The sequence below is a fragment of the Siphateles boraxobius genome, unplaced genomic scaffold, assembly GCF_051911475.1.
Source record: "Siphateles boraxobius isolate OS27281-9 unplaced genomic scaffold, OSU_SipBor_1 8, whole genome shotgun sequence".
Taxonomy (NCBI): domain Eukaryota; kingdom Metazoa; phylum Chordata; class Actinopteri; order Cypriniformes; family Leuciscidae; genus Siphateles; species Siphateles boraxobius.
The window spans coordinates 11126794-11152500 of NW_027509208.1; the positions used below are offsets into that span (position 1 = coordinate 11126794).

General features: G+C 37.1%; 1 protein-coding gene across 12 annotated transcripts in view; it reads right to left on the reverse strand.

The window, feature by feature from the left end:
* fryl (furry homolog, like) overlaps window positions 1-25707 on the reverse strand; it is a 118646-nt gene that overhangs the window by 35086 nt on the left and 57853 nt on the right. For 8 of the 12 annotated variants that reach the window (XR_013200003.1, XR_013200004.1, XR_013200001.1 and 5 more), the window contains exons 2-26: window positions 23403-23617; window positions 20023-20076; window positions 17631-17770; window positions 17339-17435; window positions 17094-17173; window positions 16224-16304; window positions 15376-15544; window positions 13851-13943; window positions 12951-13049; window positions 11889-11990; window positions 10367-10411; window positions 8062-8165; window positions 7746-7854; window positions 7427-7513; window positions 5508-5679; window positions 4893-5025; window positions 4655-4762; window positions 3672-3909; window positions 2959-3123; window positions 2763-2849; window positions 2332-2600; window positions 1947-2151; window positions 1708-1832; window positions 1367-1424; window positions 1087-1178 (exon numbers count right to left, since the gene is read on the reverse strand). Coding sequence is in view for 8 of the 12 variants with exons in the window: in XM_077220694.1 (XP_077076809.1) it covers window positions 1087-1178; window positions 1367-1424; window positions 1708-1832; window positions 1947-2151; window positions 2332-2600; window positions 2763-2849; window positions 2959-3123; window positions 3672-3909; window positions 4655-4762; window positions 4893-5025; window positions 5508-5679; window positions 7427-7513; window positions 7746-7854; window positions 8062-8165; window positions 10367-10411; window positions 11889-11990; window positions 12951-13049; window positions 13851-13943; window positions 15376-15544; window positions 16224-16304; window positions 17094-17173; window positions 17339-17435; window positions 17631-17770; window positions 20023-20076; window positions 23403-23617 (3127 nt within the window). In the remaining 4 variants the exon portion in view is untranslated. The remainder of the gene's footprint in view (window positions 1-1086; window positions 1179-1366; window positions 1425-1707; window positions 1833-1946; window positions 2152-2331; window positions 2601-2762; window positions 2850-2958; window positions 3124-3671; window positions 3910-4654; window positions 4763-4892; window positions 5026-5507; window positions 5680-7426; window positions 7514-7745; window positions 7855-8061; window positions 8166-10366; window positions 10412-11888; window positions 11991-12950; window positions 13050-13850; window positions 13944-15375; window positions 15545-16223; window positions 16305-17093; window positions 17174-17338; window positions 17436-17630; window positions 17771-20022; window positions 20077-23402; window positions 23618-25707) is intronic. The other 4 variants (XM_077220697.1, XM_077220696.1, XM_077220695.1 and 1 more) reach the window with 1 other exon arrangement.

Consider the following 25707-nt stretch of genomic DNA (forward strand, 5'->3'; position numbering starts at 1 on the left):
TTACGGAAAAAAACATGCATGAGAATGAAAATAAAGTGCGGGATGTGTTTGATGTTAAAGAGAGTTTTTAAGCGTAATAAGCCACGGAAAATATAACGTCACGCTGACTGACACAGCCAAAGCGCATGCACAAAAATCCACCTCTCTCAGACAGCATGCGATGCTGAATTCAGATCTCTTTTGAGGCTTACTTCACATAAATGGTCAAATACACAATTATTTCAAAATCTGTCTCGGCGAGTATTTGTGTAAACACAAATACGGTTATGCCTAAAGTAAAAGTAAGCGGTCTGGGGAAAAAACCTGATGTGTAACATATTAGATCCGTGCATTAGGTCTTAATATAATAAACCTGCTGCCGTCTGTGTAATTAATGTTATTAAAACATAAAAAGAAAAAAGGTAATCACTCACTGCTCAACTGAATTTCTTTTGTAGCTTTAATAATAATACACTTATTTGTAATTAATACACTTCAGACTATGCAGTGATTATTTTAACATTTGATTATTCAATTTCTGTAGAATTTCTTACTTGAATGCTTCTGTTAAATATATGTAAAATTATGTAAAAAAATTGTGATTATTAATATAATAATTATTATTAATAAAATAATTAGAGGTAAAAGATGTATTGTGTTGCATTGAGAAGAATTGTAACCCTCTGAATTGTAATCGATTTGGATCGTGAGGCAAGTAAAGATTTACACCTCTAGCACAAACACCTCGTAAATAAGGATACATAGTGCTGTTGAATTACTCCAGTCTTCAGTGTCACATGATCCTTCAGAAATCATTCTAATATCCTGATTTGGTGTTCTTATTTCTTATTATTATCAATGTTGAAAACAGTTGTGCTGCTTTATAATTTTGTGGAAAGCCTGATCCGCTGCATATCAGTATTCTTAGATGAATAAGTTCAAGAGAACAGCATTTATTTGAAATAGAAATATGTTGACTTTACTGTAACTTTTGATTAGTTTAATAAATCCTTGCTGAAGTATCCATTTATTTAAAAAGAATATATTTTTCAAAAGCAAAACTTTTCAACGTGTGAGTGTGTGTATGTATGCATTTGTGAGACTTACGCCTGACTGACGACTCCAGAATCGGCCAGTAGTTCAAAAATCCGGACCAGCTGGACTCTGAGAATGTCACGACGCCGGCGTCGTTTCATATTCTGCACAAACAAACAAAAAATTCACAAGGATAATTTTTTTTATTTTATGTAGTTTTGCTACTGTATCATAAATACATGAACAAAAAAGCTTGCATTTAAACGGTCTAGTAGAACATTTATCCATGAGTCCTTGTAAGCAGGGATTCCTTCATAGGGTCAATTGTCAAACTGTTAACGGGTCAACTCACCTCTGGCCTTCTCTCTAGTGCCTCTTTAATGATGGGGTTTAACTCTTCCAACAACTCTCTGCAAGACATATCACTGGGTTTAACCATATACTTATTTATAGCATACATCTGCACTTTTTTTCCAAACAGTTTTGTTAAGTTTGTCTACTTTGTTGTAACACACTGACATACTAAAGTGATGCATGAGCCATGAAATCCAATCACAAGTGGTCACAGGAGGTTCATTTCAGATGCATTTAATTTAAAACCAAGTGTCAGCCCAATATGTCAGTCTGACCACTTGTGAGTGGTCCCGTTTAAACTTAGTAATAAGATCTAGGTTAGGTGATCCTAATACGCACCTGAAGGCAACAGGGTTGGTCCGGCCAAGCCCCAGGACAAGAGACTCAGTGATGTCCATGCTCTCAGAGCGCATCATGGGAACCACATGCTTGAACAAGGAGGAAGGGGACGGAATGCTAATGATCTGCACAAACACAAACAAACTTGTTCATCATTTAAAATATGGTGTCCCAGATATATCACATGTGTTAATCATTGCATTTGACATTAGAGTTGGTAGGGTGATAAGACCTCTGACCTTTGAGTCATAACTATATCCGCTGTCTGGTGTGGATGCCAGCGTCTCAGGCGGGGAGCAGCGGACAGAGCCAGGGGCCGATGAGGAAGAGGATGAAGATGAGGTGGCAGAACTGCAACAGAGGATTAGGTAGTTCCTCCAAAGCCCCACGTATGAGTCACTGCTACTGCTCATGCTGTTCACCTTCTTAGCATTGATCGGGCTGCTGCAAGGTCAAAGGTCAAAAAGGAATATTAATTACATCTTTAAACATTTGTAATTACTTTTTTTGACATATTTGACAACAATGGTTATGAAATATAGGCTGAAAATATTGAGATATAGTTATGTTTTTAACCTATTTCACCCATCCCTACTAGAGACACATTTGAAAGTGAAAACATACTTGATGTCGACTTGTGGCGAGAGCAGCTGAAGGCGTGTGGAGGCGAAGACCCAAGCGTAGCTCAGCGCAGTGGGGCAGTGCTTGGGCAGGTGCTCTTGCCGCATGTAACTGGACAGGCTGATGACCCAGGGGTCCTGACCTTGCGTCACATGGGCAAACACCCAGATGTGGGAGGGGCTTACCACGTCAAACTGGTGGCTGATGGGAGATGAGCTCCACTCTGCCAGAGTCTGAAGGTCTATTCCACTGGGACAGTACAGCAGATTTGTCTACAGCAAAAAGGGGCAAAAAAAAAAATGATAATCTTAATAAAAAAAATAAAAAAATAGTCTGATATTTTTATTTTTTGGTTTTGGACAGAAGGTTTCTAAGAATTCCTGTCTGGAGGGGAAACTAATATCCAAAATACATAATGTTCCAAATTTCCTCACCTGATCGGCCCCAGTAAGGTGAATAAAGCTCTCGAGGACTGAAGAACTCAATCTGTCCATCACGTCTATAGCTAACTCCTCATCTCCCTGAGAGAGAGAAAAACAAGACAATGCAATGAATATGAATATGAAGAGCAAAAAAGAAGGTCATCTCATGTAGGTGAACAACAGGAAGTCATTCAGAGCGGATGGTTACCTTAGTGATGCCGAGAGCCGTGTGCAGTGATCGGACCTCTTTGAGGACATTGACTGCGAGTCTGCGTGTTGCAGGTCGACAGCTGCACAGTACGACCAGAGCCAGACCCTCCACCACATGCAGAACCGTCCAGAGAGGAGATCGCTCCAGAGGGAGAGAAGGGCTCTAAAAATATATACAATAAATACCATGTTAAACTACAAGTTTAAAATGTATGATAAGCTACTTAAAAAAAATAAAAGAAAGTCATGCAGTCTACCGTTCAAAAGGTTGCTCCATTTATTTGATCAAAAATAGTAATATTTTGAAATATTATTACAATTTTAATATATGGTAAAATGTAATGGTAAGACTTTACAATAATGTCTCATTTATTCACATTTGTTAATGCATTAACTAACATGAAATATTGAGCAATATATTTTTATTTTACATTTACATGTATTAAAGGTTAAATACATTTATTAACATTTGTTAAAACTTTTCGTTTTCAGGATTCTTTGATGAATGGAAAAGTCTAAAAAAGAACATTTATTTGAAATAGAAATAGATTTTTTTGTAACATTATAAATATCTTTACAGTCAGTTCTGGTCAATTGAATGCATCATTGGTGAATTAAAGCATTAATTTCTTTCACAAAAAACTTTTGAATGGTAGAGTATATATTATTAAATTATATCAAAACTTAATTCTATTGTGAGTATGACTGCACCTGTGATTCATGGCTGCGGTTGCTGCTCTGTACTGCCTGTCTCCACTGTATGATGAGCTGCAGCAGCATCTTGACAGCGTTGTCCAGTAGTGTGGGGTGAACGTCAGTCACCTCCCTCACAATAAAATACACAAAACCAGACAACACATCCTCTCTCCAGTCCGGGAAGTCCTTCATCAGAGCCTGCAGAGTAGTGAACGCCAAAATACGCAGCTCCTCATCCATATGGATGGTCAGTCTGGATGGGTTGGAGAAAGAAAGATTAATTGTTTACAAAATGCAATAAATAAATGATACACCTCATCATCTTCATAACAGCATCATGCGTCACCAGAACCGAAGAGAGGTCAAGCGAGTAACAGCGATATACAGGTTCTGACTACATGCTATTAAGACTTAACAGGAAGTCTGACTCAGACTGTGGTTGTTATACAGGAAGTCTTGTATATCTGGAAATGTCATATTAGTTAATATGGCTGGGTACTTTTCTGAATAAAAGTAACTAAAGACTTTGTATGAAAAGACCTTTAAGTTAATCTGTCTCAAAAATGTTTGGAAATATGAAAACCTGAAAAGGTGTAACCAGAGCATGTTGCCCTCACAATGCACATTATGCACTATAGCAATCAGGCAGATTATGTAATAACTGAACAGTTTCGAGAACTGGCATAAAATAAAGAGGGAGAGAGAGGGGGACTGATTCGGGAAAGGTCCACGAGCCGGGACTCGAACATTGGTCGCCTGAAGAGCAACTGCGCTACATGTTGGAACACTACCCACAAGGCTATTGCCTCCAACAATATTGAATCAAATTGAAGGCTTGTGAATCAGAGTTGAATAATGAAATTCGTACTAGTCAAGATATGTCTGCTGAAGTGAATGATCAGTAGGTATAAATGCAATTGTTGTATAACAACAACAGAACTAGTGAAGTTTTCTTGTGGTGATGAATGAGGGTTGACGCGAGGGTCATAGGTCATTACTTGGCCAGTAGCTCGATGAGATCCTGTCTGCTCATGCCGTCTGGGATTAGTCTGGGAATGGCAGCTACACATGTCCGGAACAGATCAATCTTCGGTTTACGCTCCCCACTAAAACAGAACACACATATGTATTAAACGCAATAAAACCCAGGTAAACCACACTATTTATTTTCATTTGGCTTTAAAATTTCAAGATTCTTATATCATAGTTAAGTCAATAATATCTCAAGAAACTAACGTGATCATGTCCTCTGGCTCTTTGTTGGACATCTGAACGTTGGTCATGCTCATAGATCGTCCCACCTCTTTATCCAGGTGCCTGAGGATGTTATCCAGGGCCTTTCTAACCTGAGGGTAATAAAGAGACATGCCTAGACAGACAAACACACACAGAAAGAGAAAAGCTTAGTTCACACGCAGAACGGAAAATGTTACAATCGACTACATACAGAGACATTTACTCAACCTCTAAACAATGAGGCCAGATAAATGCACCACCATCTGAACTATTGGGCAGGCATGTAATGCATTTTATTTTTTATTAAAATTGTCAAATTCAGGTATAAAGGGAAATTCAGACTAATGCCAGAAGACTGCAGATGAAAGGACCACAAATACTTTCCTCAAAAATATTTCAAACTGTCCCACTTAAAAACTAACACAAAAAATGACTTGGCAGAAGTCTCAGCTTCATTTATACTGAAAGCTCAACAAGGACAGCTCATGCTCATTGAATCACAATTGCATTAAGAACCAACTAATCTAATTTGACCAAATTCTTTGGGGTAGGGGAAGCTGTACTCAAGAATTTCTTCTTTTTGGAGAACTGTGTAGGAACAGTAAGGGTCCGTACCGATGACCTTGGCTTCCTCATCTGTGAGGGTGGTGTTGAGGAAGATCTTTTTGACCCGCAGTGTGTTGCCTGAGGGTAAGATGACGCCTGTGGTGGGCATGGGCGGCTCGCCGTCTTTCTGTTGTAGGCTGTCAGCTATCACCAGGAAGGCCCGAAGACCAATATTCATCCTCTGAGAGAGAGACAAAGAATGAGAGAGATAATTAGTTTTTGTATTTATATTTTTATCCATCCAATACCACAATAAGAGGCCCAATCACCTAATAGTTTTAGTGTTTTTTAACAGAAAAGTTGGCGATATATTAGATATTTATATATATATTGGTCGATATTGGATCATTTAATTGTTAGATTACCTTTGCCGTCATCTTACGCTCAGTAAAAGTTAATCTTTAAAAACACTAATAGTTGATAACACCGTTAAATGTAATCTTTAGCAAATGTCAAAATGAATATACTTTTTTTCATTTTGTAACGACTGAATTCAATTGTAGGCTTTCAACTAATGTCTTTATTTCTTAAGCCCTATTCGGACGGGACTAGTTTAACATAGAGAGGTGGGGTAAAGTAATTATTACCAGAGCTTCTCAGTGATTTTAGTCCCGTCCGAATGCCATCTCAGTAATCATTACGGACAATGTCAAGTCAAGTCAAATATATTTATATAGCGCTTTTCACAATACAGATTGTATCAAAGCTGCTTCACAGTATCAATCAAAACAACTTAACAATGTTTGTTTATTACTGGAAAAAAAAGACATCCAAGTTTGGTAGAGCTAATCAATGGTATGATTGGTTAATTAATTTGAATATCCCCAATGTCAGTAAAGATTACGGTGTCTTTTACCTTCTGTAAAAAGGTATGGAATAATTACCTCAGGTTATACTAATTCCGTGCGAATAGACCAGCTGTAAAAATGTACGCAAACATTCAGTCATTTCCTGTTTAAAGTAGTTTTCCGCAGTTTTTCAAGTATGGAGGCGCTTGAAAAAGCATTCAGCTGCATTCTAGATGCTGGGGCAAGTGTGTGGCAAAACTCAAGTGTTTTCCACAAACCAATTACATCAAAAAGAAGATCGAAAGCACTTGATAGAGGCACGAAACATGTTTAGTTGGTTAAGTGCCTATTACCAACATAATCCAATCTGAAGTTAATTAATACATCATTCGACCAGACATAACTGTTTTATATATATAAATATAGGTTAAATGTGTTTGCGCACGTGATATCAGGAAGCAAGGTAATACACACGATGACAGGACGGTGACAGAGGTGCGTAAATGAAGTGACCCCTCCCACTTCTGCTAGTTTTAATGAGATATCTTATACCGTGCGAATTGGTCATTATTATTACAGACGTCCTGTGGTAAAATTACATTACTCCATCTACCCTTGTAAACTTAATCCCGTCCGAATAGGGCTTTAGTGTTTTATTATTGACTTATTGACACAGAATAGCATACATTTCATTTAATATAGTTTTATTTATGTTATTTATATTCAAAATAGTTAAAGCAGTATGAATTAACGGTCAAACTTTATTTGAAAGTGTAATTAATAATGTATATTAATAAATAATTAAACATGAATTAACAACATGCGTTTAGTATAGGGTTTAGGGTTTGGTTTAGTGTTAATTGCATGTAATTAAGCATTTTCTGTTATACACAAATACATGCAACGTGTAACAAGGACACATTAAAATAAAGAGAGCGTATTCATAACACTTAACATTCAATAGTACAAAGTTTATAAACAAAAATGAACCATGATTAATAAATGGTGAATAGAATAATTAATTAATAGAATAATTCATATTCTATTAATTAATTGTAATGTATAAAACTTTAAGGTAAAGTGTTAATTGTTAGTAAAAATTTCTGGTCTTGTGTTTATGTGTACTGTCTCTTCACACACCTCTGGATTAATGGTGAAAGTCTTGTGAGACTTGCCCACACACAGCAGGTCATAGATGATCTCTTTCATAGCAAAGTCCAGTCTTTCCTTCAGAGAGGAAAAAACACACCACACTTATAAAAGCAAACACTTTCAAAAGAAAAAACAACAACTTGTGCATTAAATCAAAACCACAGTGCCAAATGTTGTTCTTCATTGTATTATGCACTTTTTGCCTTTAACTTGTAAATATAAAAGACAGTAAACGGGAAAGTGGATAGATAGAGAAGGGGAATGGGACATCGGTATATAAGACTGTTATGTTTTGATTTTTCTTTACCTGAGCGATAAACTGAATGATCTTAACAAAGATGTTGAGTGGTGTGTCCCTGGGCACCACGCTGCGAGAGCCCTTCGGGAAAAGTGCTGTTACAATACTGAGGAGACGGCTGTGAGGGAAAAGAGATAATGTGAGATGATATAGTTATATAGAAAAGGTTTCTAATCGTTTTGTATACATTTGTTAGAGGTTTACCTCCTCCAATAATGGTATGTCTGTGATTGAGGGTTTTACGTATTCTAGTGTGAGTGCATTTGACATAAATTCATGATATTTTTGTAAATCTGTATGATTGTGTAAGGATCCTGTGACCCACCTCTGTGTGGTTGTGTTGCTCTCACACTTGATCCTGATGATGTAAACCCAGAGCAGCCGATATAGAGACTCCAGTGCTACACGAGACATTTTGGGGTCTTTGTTCTAGAAAGAAGGGCACAAAAACATTCAGGTAAAATAGTCAACCTTGGACAACAAGACGTACATTTTTGTGAGTCATACAAGTGAGTCAAAAATGACCTCTTAAGACAACAATTCATGAATTAATCCAACCCAGAAAAATGCCAGATTCATTGGTGCTTCATCTTCATCATGATGAATGATCAATAGTTTACTTGCTGCTCATGACGAGCTAATAAGGAATATGACGCACTGGATTCCATTTACAAGGCAATAACAGCTGTAATTTCTGCTTTAACTGCATTGATGCACAGAGAGTGGAGTCATAAATCGGCTGTTCAGCAGAAGCAATGGATGATGAAAGAGGGATTCATTAAAAGTCTGCAAATGAATCTGTGATTAACACATCGCGGCTTGTCTAAATCGAGTCACTGACTAAGCAGTGTTCTCTCTCACTCTTTCTGCTACTTTCTCTCTCTCTCTCTCTCTCTCTCTCTCTCACACACACACACACACACACACACACACACACACACACACACACACACACACACACACACACACACACACACACACACACACACACACACACACACACACACACACACACACACACACACACACACACACACACACACACCTAATCAGACTGCAGTAAAGAGCATTAAGCAAGGTGTAATGAACAACACTCACCATAGGGGGCGATATGATCACAAGGTTTGCAGCTAATATCAACTACATACGAAATGAGCCCATTCATATAGTGAGTGTCTTTTAGCGACAGAGATGCCAGATAATAAGGAATTATCTGGAATACTTTTTTCTTCATGTCTGGCCAAATGAGATACATTTAAAATGTGTGTAGATTTAAAACAAACCACTATAAATGCAACAAACATGTAAACTCTTTAAAGTTCTACGGAGGAAGATGGAGATCAGCGGCATCATGGCCATTAAATACTGATGGTCAACATTTGAGCCAAAACTATAATCCACTCAAAACTATAATCTTTCAGAGGTGCATTGCAATTGCTGTCAAACTCTGCTGGAATTTTGCTTGCAACATTAAAATGTAGGTTGAGTTTCGAACCCAGTCCCCTCGCAAGCTGAAATAAAACCCTTAGATTAAAGAGTCATAATCACTTTAATAATAGACATAAAATTTGACATTATAATAATTCTTTATTCTACTTTTTCACCTACATTACATTTTTGGGGGGCGAAATGCATAGTTCTATAAAATACATTTTTTTGTTGTACAGGTAGTTAGGCTTATTTTATATTCACTTTGGTTTAAGGGCAGTAAGTGAATTTTGGCCTCAGATAAAATATCCCTCACGACCCTAAGGCCCATGACACACTGGCTGCTAGGCGTGAGCGTGACGTTTTTTGTTGCGTGTCAGCTGCGTCGCGTTTTTTTTGTGTCTTTGCATACCAGAAACGTGTCTGACGCGGCGCTGCTGACACGGATCCCCCTTGTTCGACATATGGGAAAGAGTTGTGGAAGCCCTATACTTCGTGTTAAGCATACATATAAAGCCTACTGATAAAGACACTGTCAGCAGTATTGACAGCAAAATAGACTACAGAATATTTCGTTCTGTATTGAAAGGTGCAATATTTGAAAATTGATAATTAGGCCTATTTATTTATTTTTAAATTAGGCCTATATTTATATCTGAATTTGTCAAAACCTATACTTTCAACCATCAAAATGTAATTTATTAATATGTATTCGTGTACAAAATAACATATAAACATCTTTTCCTATTCTATTTTGCCTGGAAACGCTTCCAACACGCTTGCGTGTCACGTGAAAAATAGCCGTCGGTTCTATTTCTAGCATGCACGCGTTTTCCGCGGGGTTCAAGCCGCGCGTCAGGCAGGCAGTCTGCAAGCTCTAACCTGTTAACATGGGAGCCGAAATAAAACGGACACGCCACGCAGCTGAGACGCTTACGCCACGCAGCCAGTGTGTCATCGGCCTAATGGTGAGCACAGATGTTATAAAGTCTATAATTCCATTAATTACTAGAAGTGGTTCCTAGTGGTTTTCCTGTGCGGAATCTTGAGGATGGCAGGACAGTAATGAAGCTATTTTGCATTGTTTCATTTATGGACAGGTGAAAGCCAGAAGTCTCAGGAAGCCCATGTGGAACACAGGTCAATCACATGACCTCCCAGAGGCGGGGCAAGATTCCTTGTGGGTAACCATGGTAACTCACCTGTAGGGTCTCAATCTGCTTACGGATGCTGTTGTTTGACGGCATCTGGAGCCAATAAACGTGCAGGGGAAACAAAAATGATGACAGAGAACAGGGGGTGATGGTGGTGGGGGGAAATACATGCAGGTTAGAAAAATAACAAGAGACAAACTTAAGAACAAAACAAAGCTTTGTGCTACAACAACATGCAAAACAAAGTGTAGGTTGCATGGGATTTAATACTTCAGTGTCAGATTCTCTACAGAATCAACACAAGTATTCCACATTTATCTATATTTCCCTAAGGAATGAATGTTCCAATTAGACAAAAGCTTATAGGAAGAATAATTTAGTTTTCATTTATATATAGGTGGTGTGCTGATGAAGAGTTTCAAATGGGTGAGAAGACAAACAGCAGGACTGAAAAAAAAAGAAAAAAAAAGAAAAAAAAAAGGGAAGCAGGATTAGTGTGTGCAAACAAGCAAGGGTGATTGTGAAGACTTTATTCAGAGTAGACTAAAACAATGCTTCAAATATAATATGGCATCCACTCTGACTAAAGTCTGTTGGTCAGGGAAGACAAACTACAGCAGGGTTAGAACAGACAGGGAACCAGACAGGCAAGCAGAACGGTAAAGGCAATCCATGGATCAATCAGGAGAGGAATCATTCACCACTGTGACTACAAATCCAATAAACCTGGGCTCAATTGCCTCAAGACACCAGATCACTAAGGAAAACTTCACTTCTGATCCTGAATCATTTGCATTACATGTACACATGAAGTGTAAGAAGCAGTCTAAAGTGGATTAGGAGCAAGATTCACACTACAGTCCGATTCGTATACAGTCCTGATCTAGATTAACGGGAAGTGAGGAGAGGATTTATTCGGTGCTGCAGGGAGTAACATCAAGTTTGACCACTCATTCATAAAAATCACCACCAACAAATCAAAGCATCACAGATCACTCCTCAAGATTCACATGATAAAGTTGCATAGATTGGAGGGAAACTCAATCATTGTGGAAAGGGAGTTGTGAAAAATGATCACATCCTGGTAGCTGAACCAGCAACAATGAAAAAGAACGAGGACAAGGACAAACACAAGTTTTTGAGATATGATTGAGAAAGAGTGGATGACACGGGTATAATTATTTGAACAATATTAGCAAGAGGCATTTTACAAAAGTCAACTGTAGCGCCACACCTTTCTCCAAAATAATGTAACTGAACCAACCCATTTACAGTGTATTTTCATATTGAATCACCAAATCTGCCTCCAGGCTTCAGAATCTGTATATAATCAACAGCATACTTTTTTTTTTCATTTTTGCTGCACCCAATCAACATTTGATAGTAATGTAAGATTTATAGCTACTATACATCTAGTAAAACTAGTAACTAGCTATTTGAATAGCTACTTGTAAGCTATATTTTACATGGTGCAATTTGTGTGAAACTTTCAGTTGCAATAGTTTTCTCACAGGATATCACTAAGCTAAAGTAAATACTCTGTATTCATGCTACTGCTAGAAAACATTACCTTTAGGTGGGAAAGGCAGTTCTGAAGGAAGATGTGCCAATTATTGAGGAAGAACTGTTTCTGACTAACACACAGCAGACATGTGACCAAGGGATACAATGCCTGGGGAGATAAAAAAAAGAGATTGAAAACTATAAGTAAAAAAAAAAAAAAGAGAGAAAAGGAAAATAACACTTTTTTTTACAGTAGCAAGGATGCATTAAATTGATTAAACCAGACATCAAAGACATTCATAAAGGTACAAAAGATTTATTTCTCAAACAAATGCTGTTCTTTTGAACTTTTTACTCATCAAAGAATCCTGAAAATAATATCAACGTTTACACAAAAATATTAAGCAGCCCAACAGTTTTCAAAATTGATAATAATAAATGTTTCTTGAGCAGCAAATCATCATATTAAATAATTTCTGAAGGGTCATGTGACACTGAAGACTGAAGTAATGATGACGAAAAAAATCAGCTTTGCCATCACAAAAATAAATTACATTTTAAAATGTATTTTAAAAGTATAGTTCACCCAAAAAAAAAAACTAAAATATGACTATTTTCTTGTTCTTTTTAAAAAAAAAAAGAAGAAAAAAAGACCTGTTTCACGTAACGCATGCACCCTAGTACTCCATGGGATGTTCATGAGTTTCTGAAAGAAGCAGCAGTGATTTCAGATTCATGAATTAATCACTTTTGTGAACTGGATCAATTTATTAATCGAATAGAATAATTAATTCACGAATCGGACATTGCTACTTCCCCTCTGGGAGAGGAACTGGGAGAGATTTGCAGAAAATAACAACTATTTCTCAATCAATACTTTTGATTGAGCAGTAGACTTAAGAGTTTAGTATTTGTATTTAAAACTCATTTAAGGACCACTTTAATGATAGTGTTATGGTACTTTTTGAAGCATCAAAGCTTTGCAATTGCATGGAAAAAGATGTACAATGGATAAGCTAAAATTGTCCTTTTGTGATCCACAGAAGAATGAAAGCCTTCTGGGTGGCAGAATGTTCTTGTCTACAGATGATTGTGGCAAAGTATGTATCAAAGCAGAAAAGCACTGTACCAGTGAGTGCTTCTTTCTTGAGCTGAGGTCAAAGGTCGTCTGGTAGAGCATCTCCACAAAGTTCTTCAGGCAGGGCACATTCACTTCATTCTTCACCGCCTTCAAACACACAAGCACAAACATATGAGTCCTCATGCTGAGCTACACCCGCTCAGACCCCAACAGCACACAAATCACTCAAGTGTTATTCATCTTGTCAATGCAAAACGAAATGCATTTCAATTGTGTTTCTGTAGCAACTTCCACAAGCTCCACCTCAAACCACTTGACAAGACATGTACTATCGTGAACTCTGGAGAAGAGTCACCAAGCCTCTGTCAAATGATATGTATACAAAATGCACTGTTTCACAGGACCAATCTGTATTTGAAACAGAGTATGTGATTGGTGTGAAGCAAAAATAGAGTGGAGAGTTCTGTTATTTTTGCCTAGGGACAAGGTGCAGGTTTTTTTAAGTTCATCTGAGGGACAATTAGACATTTTATTAAGATCACTCTGATACCACTCTAGCAGACACAAAACCGGCTCAATTTTAGAGTTTAAATACAGCGTGAACTTTAATTTTTAATTTTTATTTTGAACTTTTATATATTTCTGGCCATAAATTTTCCTACAAAGAAAATGGAAAACCCGGAATGGGACTGGAGCGCAGTGTTTACAGATCATACAAACATTCTGATTTTAATTAATGAAAAGTTGTGTAATGTTCTGCTTTCTGTGTTGCCATATTGTGAAATTACGGTGATTTGAATCAGAGTTGATGTAGCAATATAGCAATTTAGCCAGAATGCATTACATTTATGAAGCATGCATGTGAAATCTAGCTCATAGGAATGATTTTTGCACAAGCATGGGTGAAATTAAATGATTTGAACGAATTGATAGCTCTGCATTACTTACAGCAGCAACAGGGATGAGGATCTCAACAAACAGGCCAGCCAGTGCATGTTTGATATCTTTATCCTTCACCTCCAGGAAATACTGAGCACATTCCTGCCTCACCAACACAGACACACACACACAAAAAAAATTTTAATCTATTAAATGCTAAACTTCGCACTAAACATTCAAGAGAAACGTGTAAATATACCGTTTTAGTAACTAAAAAGGACTCAAATTCGATGGCTGGAGAAATATGAGGTCTACAATAAAAAAACAGCATCACTTTGCAGCTATTGGCTCAATAAAAATCTCTGGAATATGGTTCTTGTTAAATGCAGTACATATTGAGAGCAGGATTTCACTGCCTATAACTGGCTAATGCAATAGCTCCACACAGTCCTGTGAGCAAAGGTAGAGCCAACACACTGCGACTGTAAATAGATTTTATGAGGCATGACAACAGAGAGCTCGCAAATAAAACAAAAGGACTATCTGACTGACAGTAAAGGAGACGAGACTCAAAATGTATTGACCCCTAAAACACAGTGATGATGTGGCACTTTTCACAAAACTGGAACAAATTAGGGCCTGAAAGTGTATTTTGTATTTGTTTGTTTTTTGGTCAAAATTTGTTTTATATTAAAAATATTCTTTACTACAATTAACTGAATATACTTTTAAATTCATGAGGCCGTTTTCATTGTTTTTCCTTTTTGAAAATGTCATGCCCTCTTTTATATATAGATATTAGTTTCAAATTGAACAGATTTTTTTTTTATGACTGTGCCTCCAAAATTAAGATAAAATCCAGATATATTGTTTTCTATTTGTGAGTAGTACCGTGTATGTAATACTGAAATATCCCTTGACCAAAATGAAAGTGTTAGTTCACCCAAAAATGAAAATTCTGTCATAAATTACTATCTTCTGAACCCATAAAACTTTCATCTTTGAAACACGAATGAAGATATTTTAATGAAACCTGAGATATCACTGTCGCTCCATAGAAAGACAGGTATAGTTGAGCTTCTGTTGACTATCTTTGATGTGCTCTGTGTGTAGACCAATGTTTATACGTGAATTAAAAGTCTCCTGAAGAGACATGATTCCTTTAGATTACATTGAATCAAACATTACATAGTTCAAACTGAATGAAATCAATGTAATCTAAAGGAATCATGTCTCTTCAGGAGACTTTTAATTAAACCTGTCAATTCACATGGATTTCTTTTACTGTACTTTTTTGTTGTTGTCCTAATGAACTTTTTGAACTGTTTGGTTTGGTTAGACAAAATTAGAGACAAAAATCTCTTTTTAAATCTTTCTATCACTCCTAAAATATTTTCATTGTGTTTCGAAGATGAACAAAAGTCTTATGGGTTTGCAATGACATGCAAGTAAGTAAATGACTTTTCATTTTTGGGTGAAATAACACTTTAGAAGACCCTTTTCAGTGGATAAATCATATAATAACAACCCTGAGCAGCTCATTAAAACACCACAAGAACGTACAGTACATGTCTGTGTTTGTATGTGTCTCGACCTGCATGTACTGGAATGAAGCCTCAAAGTCCTCAACAGGGTACATTTTGACTCTGAAGAGCTTCATGCCCATGATGAGGCTGATGATGCTCTGCACCACATGAGGACTTTGCTCTTTCAGCCTCAGTTCCTTCAGCTCTGTGATGAACTTCTTACGCACTGCCTGGAACCTGCACACAAGCACACAAAAATAGAATTAATCATTCTTATTTCACTAAGGGCTTTAACAAATTCCCCACTCCATCTAGTCCATGCCTTGATCCAAACAAGCAAGTACAACAGTCAGCGCATCATGCCTTTATCATATTATGTAAAACGGCCGCTTCAAACACTGTCCTCAGGGCAAAGTGGCTCCGCACAGGAAATCATGAACTGAAGGGGAGGTTGAGCACTATGGTAAATCAATTTCAGGCCCTGACTATTACAGCACATGGCCAAATTACATTACAGCTTAAAAAGACAGTTTCATGTAGCTGTGAGGGAGTCGTAATGTGAGCCGAGGAGAGAATTACAGTAACAGTAAAAGTGTCCAAAGACTGTGCAAATCATTGATGGCTCTGTATTCAGCTCAAGGCGAGTTAGAATGAGAGCGGTTTGAGGGCTTTGTTAACTGATGGGAGGTCTGAATGGATGTGCTAGCATCAACTTCATCCATCTGCTTTGTACTTCACATCAAATAAATCAGCTTTTAGGCCACAAATAAGACTGGACTTAACGTGTGAGTGCACATAATTTTTAACATATTTGTCAAGTTTTTGTCAAATTGCTTAGAGACAGAGGATATTTAAAATGTGCAACAGACCACAGAAGGTATACTGTAAGCTCAGTGTGGTTTTGGGATGGACTCACTTGGATTGGGCGAGGACTCCAATGACCTCAGCGTACAGGTCAGCGATGATGTGCACATTACCAGTGTTGGGGCCTGAGTACCTGTTGAACAAGCCATCACAACCAACATCAGTAACACAAGCTCTTCCACATTGAATTAAGAAAATCTTCATTCATATTTCCATTAAGTACAAAAGCATTTTTACATTAATACAGTAATATTTTCATTTTTTGAAAGAAATTAATACTTTTATTAAGCACGGATGCATTAAATTGATCAAACCGGACATTAAAGATATTTATAAAGTTACAAAAGATTTCTATTTCAAATAAATTCATTTTTTTAACTGTTCTCAACACTGATAATTATAAGAAATTATTCTTGAGCAGCAAATACGCATATTAAAACAATTACTGAAGGATCAAGTAACACTGAAGACTAGAGTATTGGCTGCTGAAGTTTCAGCTTTGCCATCACATAAAATATTTTGTATTTTAAAATTCAGTAGTCAACATCTGAAGTGGATCAAAACCTTTCATCAAAGTTATACATGAATTTTGAATAATACCCGTTCTTGTCTTGAACTTTTTTGATCCAGTTCAAATGTTGACTACTGTATATTTATATAAAAAAAATATAAAAAAAAGAGTAATACTATTTCACAATTATTGATCAAATAAATGCAGACTTCTTTCAAAAAAAATTTAAAATCCTACCAACCCGAAACTTTTGAAAGGTAGTGAATATACATACAAAATGATTTGGTGCACATGATGCAATGTAACTATAGATAGTTTACTTGTCTGCATCTTGTCATCAATTTTGCATTTTTCCAGAGTACACCTGTAGAATTTGCATAGAAAAGTGTGTGTTTGTGTATGTGCACTCACCCCTCTTTGTGTTTAAAGTGCTTGAATGCCAGGTTAAGGACTTCTTGTACTAAGGCGTCTGGCACAGGATGAAGGGGAATCTATAGAAAATATTTCATGAACATCAACTCAATGATGTAAGGGTCACTGTTTTACTTCAGGATCCCTGATATACCGTTAGCAAGTCTATGCATGTTAATGCCACAACACACCCATCTCTGACTTCAGAGACACCACACCTAAGCAATGAAACACACAAACCTCACCTGTTTCAAAACTTCTACTGAAACTAAACAAAAAATGAAGTCTATGGCTAAATCCCTTCGCTCCAGTAGGTAGTCTTTATCCCGATGTTGTTCATCTCTAAAGAGAGATTAAAAGAGCAGGAATCACAAGTTAGAATAACAACTAATTATTAACTCCAAATAAAAATGCACAAGAACATCTGCAGCTGTTAAAGCTCTTGCTGAAGAGAAGATAAAAACAGAGACAGCAGAGAAAAGAGAAACCTAGGATACTGTGCATTTGTTTAAGATGTATAATTGCGTGTCTCCCCACCCTTTGGACTTGGTGCTGGAGCGAGGTCTGTACTCGTACGACTCGTCTTCTGTCCCGCTCTGTCTTCTGTACCAGTCAAACAATGTCCGCAACAGCGAAGGCAAACAGTGTTCTGCTATGGAGCTCATAGAGCTTATTAACTGTAACATACAAACACAATAATACAGCTTAATAACACACTATTTATGTGGATTAAAAATGAATACCGGACTTTTAGTCCGCTTAAACCCGAACCTTTCTTGCAATCGACAACAAGCTCACATTTTAGATCTGAATCCGTTTTACTTGGATGCATGTCACAATAATAATACATAAAACTAAAATAGTAAATGGCTGTGAGGTGGTTGTGCATAATCCAGCAGTGCATGTTATTCTAAAGAAATATTTTACAAACTTTCTCCACCTTCAAAAGATGTTATTTGCACCACAAAGTTTCATTGCGAAAGCCATTTTATGTCTGTAAAATACAAAATTACTGTATTTGTCTTTAAAAAACTGATTTGAGAGGAAACTCTAAACTGAGAACAATATACAAATGGGTGAAAAGGAAATAAAAGGGAAGAGAAGGAAGAGATATGGCAGCACTTTGGAGTGCAGTCAGGTATTGATCTGTCCTATTGTGAGGGCGGGATGGGTGTAGGATGATACGTCCAGTGGTTACTCAACCTTTCACTGCAGTAACCCAGCACCAAGCATCATGAGCGCACGCACGCACACACACACACACACACACACAAATGCACGCACGCATGCACGCACACACACACACACAGCTATGGTTTAGAGTAGATGTGTGTGTATGCTGATGAGTGTGTGAGGGATGGTATAGTTCACTGTGGTGTGATTCAGCAGAGCTGATCTCTCTGCAGTCACAACACGTCACTGACTGAACACGCAGTTCCCGAGACTCGGCACAGCCAAATCCAATAGTCAAATCAGTGTGTGCGTGCTAGCTAGGGAAAAAAGTGCAGAGTAAGTGAAAAAGTGTACTTATTAATAAAGTGACATGTTTGGAGGTACACTGGGATCTAAAAGTCTGAGACCACCAAATCAAATTTTACATTCTGTTAATGTAATACATTTTTCATTGCATATTTTATCATCATAACAACAATTTGAAATGGTTGAATGAAAAAAATAAACATGAATTTTAATAATGTAGTATTTTGTTCGTATCTCTTGCTTTAATGACAGCAGCACTCGAGCTGCATGAACTCCACACAATTGTATAAAATAGCATTGTATTCATTTAGAAACCCTGTGGTTTTTGTTATCTAAAACTATTAAAAACTGCTTTCATTAATTGAAATAAAGCTGAACTAAAATATAAAAATTAGATGAAAATTTTAAAAATGTAAATGAAAATTTTAATACAACTAACTCAAGTAAAATAAGTGAAATATACAACAACTAAAATATCTAATTTAAGTATATAAGTAGTACTAACATCACAGTTTAGCAGACATCTAGCAAATTCCAAATAAAGAACATCATCAAACTTGGTGAACATGTTCTCCAGCATGATCTGAGATGATCCAAAGCGCATCTTGGTCTTAAATGAAGAGAGAACATTTGACCCTCTGTAAGGAGTCACATGCTCACAAATTCACTCATTTCATTAGTGACCTAAATTAGTGCAGAATCTCAAATACATCTTATTCAATTTACGTCATAATGTTTCTTTGTTTCAACTGCTTCAAAGTCCCAGAACTTTGTTTATTTCCAGGTTCAAATTTAATTTTGAATCCCAGACTTTTAGACACCACTGTATGCGGCCTGTATCAGGTGAGTGTGTGTGTATGTGTGTCAGGATGATGTATGTGGTTAAGGAGAGTTATGTAACTGCTCTCCTGGCCCTCATGGCACTTGGCAGACACACTCCAACACCCTGAACTGAAATATTCACACACACACGTACGCACACACTCCCAGCAGCCTGTGCTGATCTACTGCTGCGGATGACACAGCGATTCTGCTCCTGGCAACGTCCAGCGAGAACACACGCACACACCAAAACTCTGTTCACTCTAAAGTATAGAGACACACAGACGCATATTGCTGTGGTTTTCTGCATACAGAGCACATTCTCACTGGCTCATTCTTTCTCACACACAGGCTAAATGGCACTGACTGGATCCATTGCAGAATGATGTCTCATTTGCTTTGCGTTTTGCTAAACAAAGCACTTTGCTGCAGCTCTGCTGTTAAAAGTTCTGTGCTAATCAGAAATGAGTGATGGAGAGCGTGAAAAAAAGAGAGGATGACGGAAAAGCCAAGAGGATGAGAGAGAGAGAGAGAGAGAGAGAGAGAGAGAGAGAGAGAGAGAGAGAGAGAGAGAGAGAGAGAGAGATAAACAACAAAAACTTGAAATAGGACACACACGGACACTAACCTGATCAAATTGTGCATCTTCTCCTCTTTGCAGCGAGCGGGAAAGGAGCTTCTCCTGAAAGAACATAAAGATACACGCAGTGTAAATTAATTAATTGAAATGAATTGAAAGATTAATCTTTAAACTGTTTAACAGGAATGCACTGATTTTGACATTGCAAAAAAGTAAAACACTAAAAACTAAAATCAACGAGTGAATTCATGTGAAAACATTATATTGTACAGAAAGAAAAAATTATATTCATTTTGAGATTTGCTAAAGATTACATTTAATAGTGTTATTAACTTATTTGTGATTTTAAAGATGAACTTTAAGTAAGCGTTAGATGACAGCAAAGGTAATCTAAGGCAATTACACAGCACAAGCTTACACATGCTTTGGCCCACTTTATTATTCCCATAACACACGTCTTGTCTCTCTCTAGAACCCGTACTGGCTCTTATGCTCACCAAGGCAGCAATTACTTGATCAAAAATTCAGGAAAAACGGAATATTGCAAACTAATTTTGTTAATGCTATTACAATTTAAAATTACTGTTTTTTTACATTAATACACTGTAAATTTTAGAATGCAATTTATTCATGTGATGGCAAAGCTGAATTTCCAGCATCATTTTTTATGCTCAATAGCATAAGAACATTGTCAAGGAATTACATACAAATACATTTAAAACAAAAGTATTTCCTTAGCTTTATTGGACATACAGTATTTCCCAGGTAAGAGCCAGGCCCTTTTCCAATCTATATCTTCTAACAAAGATATCCAATAGAAATTTCCTCTAGGATATTTTTTTTTCTTAAATTGAAAGATTTGGGCGTATATAGGTCTATTAGTACATTTCTTGTCCAAAAGATGAATTCCATCTAAGAGCAAAGTAGATTGTATTGTGACTGTTCTCCTTGGATTATATATGGAGTGGCTTTTAACCAGATGAATTAACCAAGGTGAGATTGAAATTTTCAGCATCATTACTCCAGTCTTCAGTGTCACATGATCCTTCAGAAATCATTTTAATATGCTGATATAGTGCTCAAGAAAAACTTATTATTATTATTAATGTTGAACACAGCTGTGCCGCTTAATTATTCTGTGGATTTTTTTCAGGAATATTAATGAATATAAAGTTCACAAGAACAGCCTTTATTTGAAATAGAATTCCTTTATAACATAAATAAATAAAATTATTTTCTTTAAAAAAATCTTATTGAACCTAAACTTTTGGACTGTAGTGTATAAGCATACATAAAATATTATCTACTTTCAATTTACCCCATACAAGTGATTTCACAGTAATTTAGCCATTTTCAGAGCAGTAGAACTGCAAAAAGCAGGTTAGCATAACAGTTGAGTGAAAGAGTAAAATAGTTTTTCAATTTTGGATGCCTTTGTGTTACTAAAGTGAATTAATACACCAATGTGAGTCATTTACATGAGGAATTGCACCAATTTAAAGGGGACATACATTGAAAATCTGACCTTTTCCATGTTTAAGTGCTATTATCGGGTCCCCGGTGCATCTACCAACTCAGAAAACGTGAAAAGTGACAACCCAGTAACTTTGTTTTGGTAAGACTTTCTCTGCTAGCATGTCAAAAAATAGGCCGATCAGATTTCGCTCCCCTTCTGACGTAGGAAGGGGATCTTTTATAATATTACCGCCCCTTAATCTGCACGTTTCCACCCACGGCGCCGCCATTTGGTTTTCGCAAGTGACAACAGTGTAACTAGTTCTAACGCAATGGCAAAAGTTGAGCAAAGCATGCAGACTGTTCTGTTGTTGCTGCACAGAACACTATTTGACCAGAAAATGTCACAGCTGTCTTATAAAGACCTGAGGGAACAGTCAACTTGCTTAAAGGTTAAACATGACGGTACATGCAAGTCGATCAGATGAATCAATGTAACTCCACAACAACTACTTAAATGTATCCACTAACCATTCAGAAACGTACATGTGAGTCTAAAAGTTGCAAACTCTTCCTGAGTCTCTCTTTAAGGCCGCACTCCGCTACTGGTAATTTCTGAAATTTGACTGAGATTCGCATGTTTTGTTATCGCTGAGTATCCGAAGCTCGTGTAAAGGATCGGCCCTCTTCTGAACAGGGAGGTGGAGCAGCAGCTCATTTGGTTTTAAATGGACACACACAAAAACGGTACGTTTTTGCCAACACCCAAAAAGGGTCAAATTTGACAAGCTATATTAAATGATCTGGGGGGTATTTTGAGCTGAAATTTCACAGACACATTCTGGGAACACCATAGATTTATATTTCATCTTGTGAAAGGGGGCATAATATGTCACCTTGACTTGAATTTCAGGCCCTGAGAAAATGAATCTCTCCAGTTCTGCAAAATGACAGTTACTCACATGAAGACCGTTTGAATGCTCTGATATCTGGTTTACATTTGAACCAACACTTTATTTTGAGGGAAGTTCAAAGACAGAGAGCTGTTTTATAAAGCAGCTCCTCTCTGCAGCAGCTAGATGCAGTCATTACCAGTTTAAACTCTTGCTGAGTAAACTGAGAGAGCTCAATCTACCACTGAGTAAATACACAATGAGAGAGAGGAGCGAAAACAGAGAGGAAGCGTTTAAGGACAAGTCTGGAGAGAAACAGTGTGTGTGTGTGTGTGTTTGTTTCAGCACAGGGGGCCCTGAGAAGAATCCAACATAACAGCATTCCAAGAATCCAAACCTCTGCTTCTGTTTCTGGGAATATATGAGGACATGTGTGTGTTCTGTTGAGTCACAAGTTTGAAAATGCACACAACAACCTCTCTTTTTCCACTAAACCAACAGGCTCAAGCTCATGTTCAAACAACTGAATTTTCACTCAATCCCTGAGTAACAAGTAGCACAAAACACATCTTCATCAGAAGTTGGCTAACTTTTGGACATGAAGTGAATAATACTGTGCCATATCAAGACCCTACACTACCTTTCGAAGTTTTGGGGGTGCTAAGATTTTAAATTTAAAGAAGTTTTTTATGCTCACCAAGGCAGCATTTATTTAAATAAATAAATAAATAAATAAATATATTTTACTTTGTAAAATTATAAATATCTATACTGTCACTTGATCAATTTAATGCATCCTTGTTGAATAAAGGAGTGCATTTCTTATAAAAAGTGCAAATCAATTCATTTAAATGCAATACAACTCATTTATATCACCAGACCTATATTACCAAAACTCAAGAGTAAGGATTTTGTTTTTGCTGGCCTTGATTTTAAATTACCCTGCTAACCTTTTACTGGACCCAACACTAAAGCATGATACATTTTTATTTGTATTATTAGTACCGCATTTTAATATTGCCTAGAATATGTTTTATTAATTGTTCAGTTTTCTGTTATAAATTTGTGGGCAATACTGACCAGAGGTTCAGCCATGACCACCTCGATCTTCTTCTCGGCGAGCACAGCGAACTCTGCGAAAAGGCTCTTGATGACAAACTCCCCGGGCTTGAGCTCGGGGTCGATGGTGATGCTGGACATGGTGGCGAGGTGGATGCTACGCTTCTCCCAGCTGGGCGGGGCCGAGGGGGATGCTCCTCGCCTACTCACACTGCTGTTGCTTACAGGGACAGAGGCTGTTAGGAAAGAGAGACAGATATGTAGCATTATCAAGCATTTTGAATGCATAATTCAGTCGGTGTTCAAGCAGGTGGCATTGGCAAATACGAAGAGAAATTGTAATTAAAAGACAAAGCAGTCATGGTGCACCAACTTTGAGGCCAATACCAAATAAATTTTTTGACAGCTTCCCAATAAAAATGAATTGTTAACTATTGCAATCACTAACTGAAGAAGATTGCACCTGTGGATTAATATGCATGACACATTTTTTTCAATCCAGCCATGAATGCAGAAAGACTTGGGAAAAAAACAATGTGTGTGTGCGCGCATGTCACATGTCAAGCCCGCTCAGGAAATCCCTGCCCTTTAATTCCCACAGGTTGCTGGAGAAACCACGGTGAGGTGAGAGAAGTCCAAACAATAAGAGATGAATAAAAAAAAAAATCACTGTGAAACTTAATGAGTTTTTCAGAGGAGAACACAGGGTAACACCTAGCAACTCCCACATCTCAATAATAAAACACAAACAGTGTACACTCAGGGGATGAAAGAGGGACACACGCACATTCACACAACTCTGTCCTCAGAGCTGTTTGTGTGTCTATGTACAAACACTCACTCTTTGTTTCCTCTTTAGCAACACCTCCCCATCCCTATGATGTCACACTGCCAGCCTTCATTGGCTGGTGGCATAAGAGGGTCCTCAGGTCCACATCTGATTGGCTAACAGGCCTCCTGGCAGGCACTCTAACATTGTTTGTACTTTTCCACTCAGTGATGCAGAAAGGATGAGCAAAAAAAGTGAGGAAGAAAAATGCAAGTCTCTCTCAGTTCATCTTTCTCTTCAGCACTCTGGTAGATACGCCAGATAGTTTGTGACACACTGGGCCGCATTGCTGACCCCATAGCACACATTTGTACCTCAGAGTGAGGCAGAGAGTCACATGGAATAGTCCTGCACAGAGAGGCCATTAATGCAGAGTCTGTTTGTTGTTTGCAGGACATTCTGATACTCTGAGCTACACAAGACATGATTCCCTGACTGCATGTGAACTCACACAGCTGGGCACTGAGTGCTTTAGCACTCACACTCGCTGCAAATACTGCCTGAACCACCATTCGGACGAGATTAGTTTCTAAATGACCTTTGAGTCACACTTTCTGAATGCAGCGTAAGAGCTGCAGGTGACAAGGTTATTTTAACAACAGTAGCAGAAACACAGTGAGCAAGAAAATAGAAACAAATTGCTAAAACGCTGCAGAAAACGAGAATGCAGCAAATACAATTATTTTGACTGTCATACAGATGACTCCGACCATTTAACTAAACCAGGTTTGAGACAGGTTAACGTGTGGCACCTTTAGACGCTTTGTGTTTTTCCATACATTTAGCATTACTAATCAGCATATTAAGAGCATTTTGAAATAAACTGCTAAAATTTACAAAGTACTATGGCTGCCCCAATGGAAATGTACAGGAAATACAGAGACCGGACCTCTTGGAACTTTAATTGAATAGAATACCCCTGGTCTATTCAATAAATGAATCTTTATGATTGATTTCCGGCTCAACTGATTCTTTAAAGAAGAAGAATAAAACTCATCAGAAGTATTTTAAGATCATTAAATTTAAATTATATTACAATAATAACATGTAATGCCATTTGTGATAGATTAGGTGTTTTAAAAAATTATTATATTATTTCAGATCAATTAATTTGATATATTTTTGTATTGTATTTATTAACCATACAAAATAATTAGTATAGTTTAATAATAATGTTAATAAAATAAATTTTGGAGAAAAAAAGGTCATAAGAGTGATTTGCTCACAAGATCAAAATCAAGTCGACTAAATACTTTAGATCAAAGCTATCTTGAAAAAGCACATTCATACATTTGTTATATTTTGTTGCTTTCACAATTAAAATAACGTCATAATTAATTTCCTTTTTGAATACTTTTTTATCAATGTGTTGGTTTCATTAGCCAAAAATAGTATGTAGCTAAAAAAAAAAAAACATTTAAATGAGTAAGTATCTGGGAGTTGTATGTCTGCAGAGCACATTTACCTAAGCTCCACAGGGAAACTAGTCCCATGCAA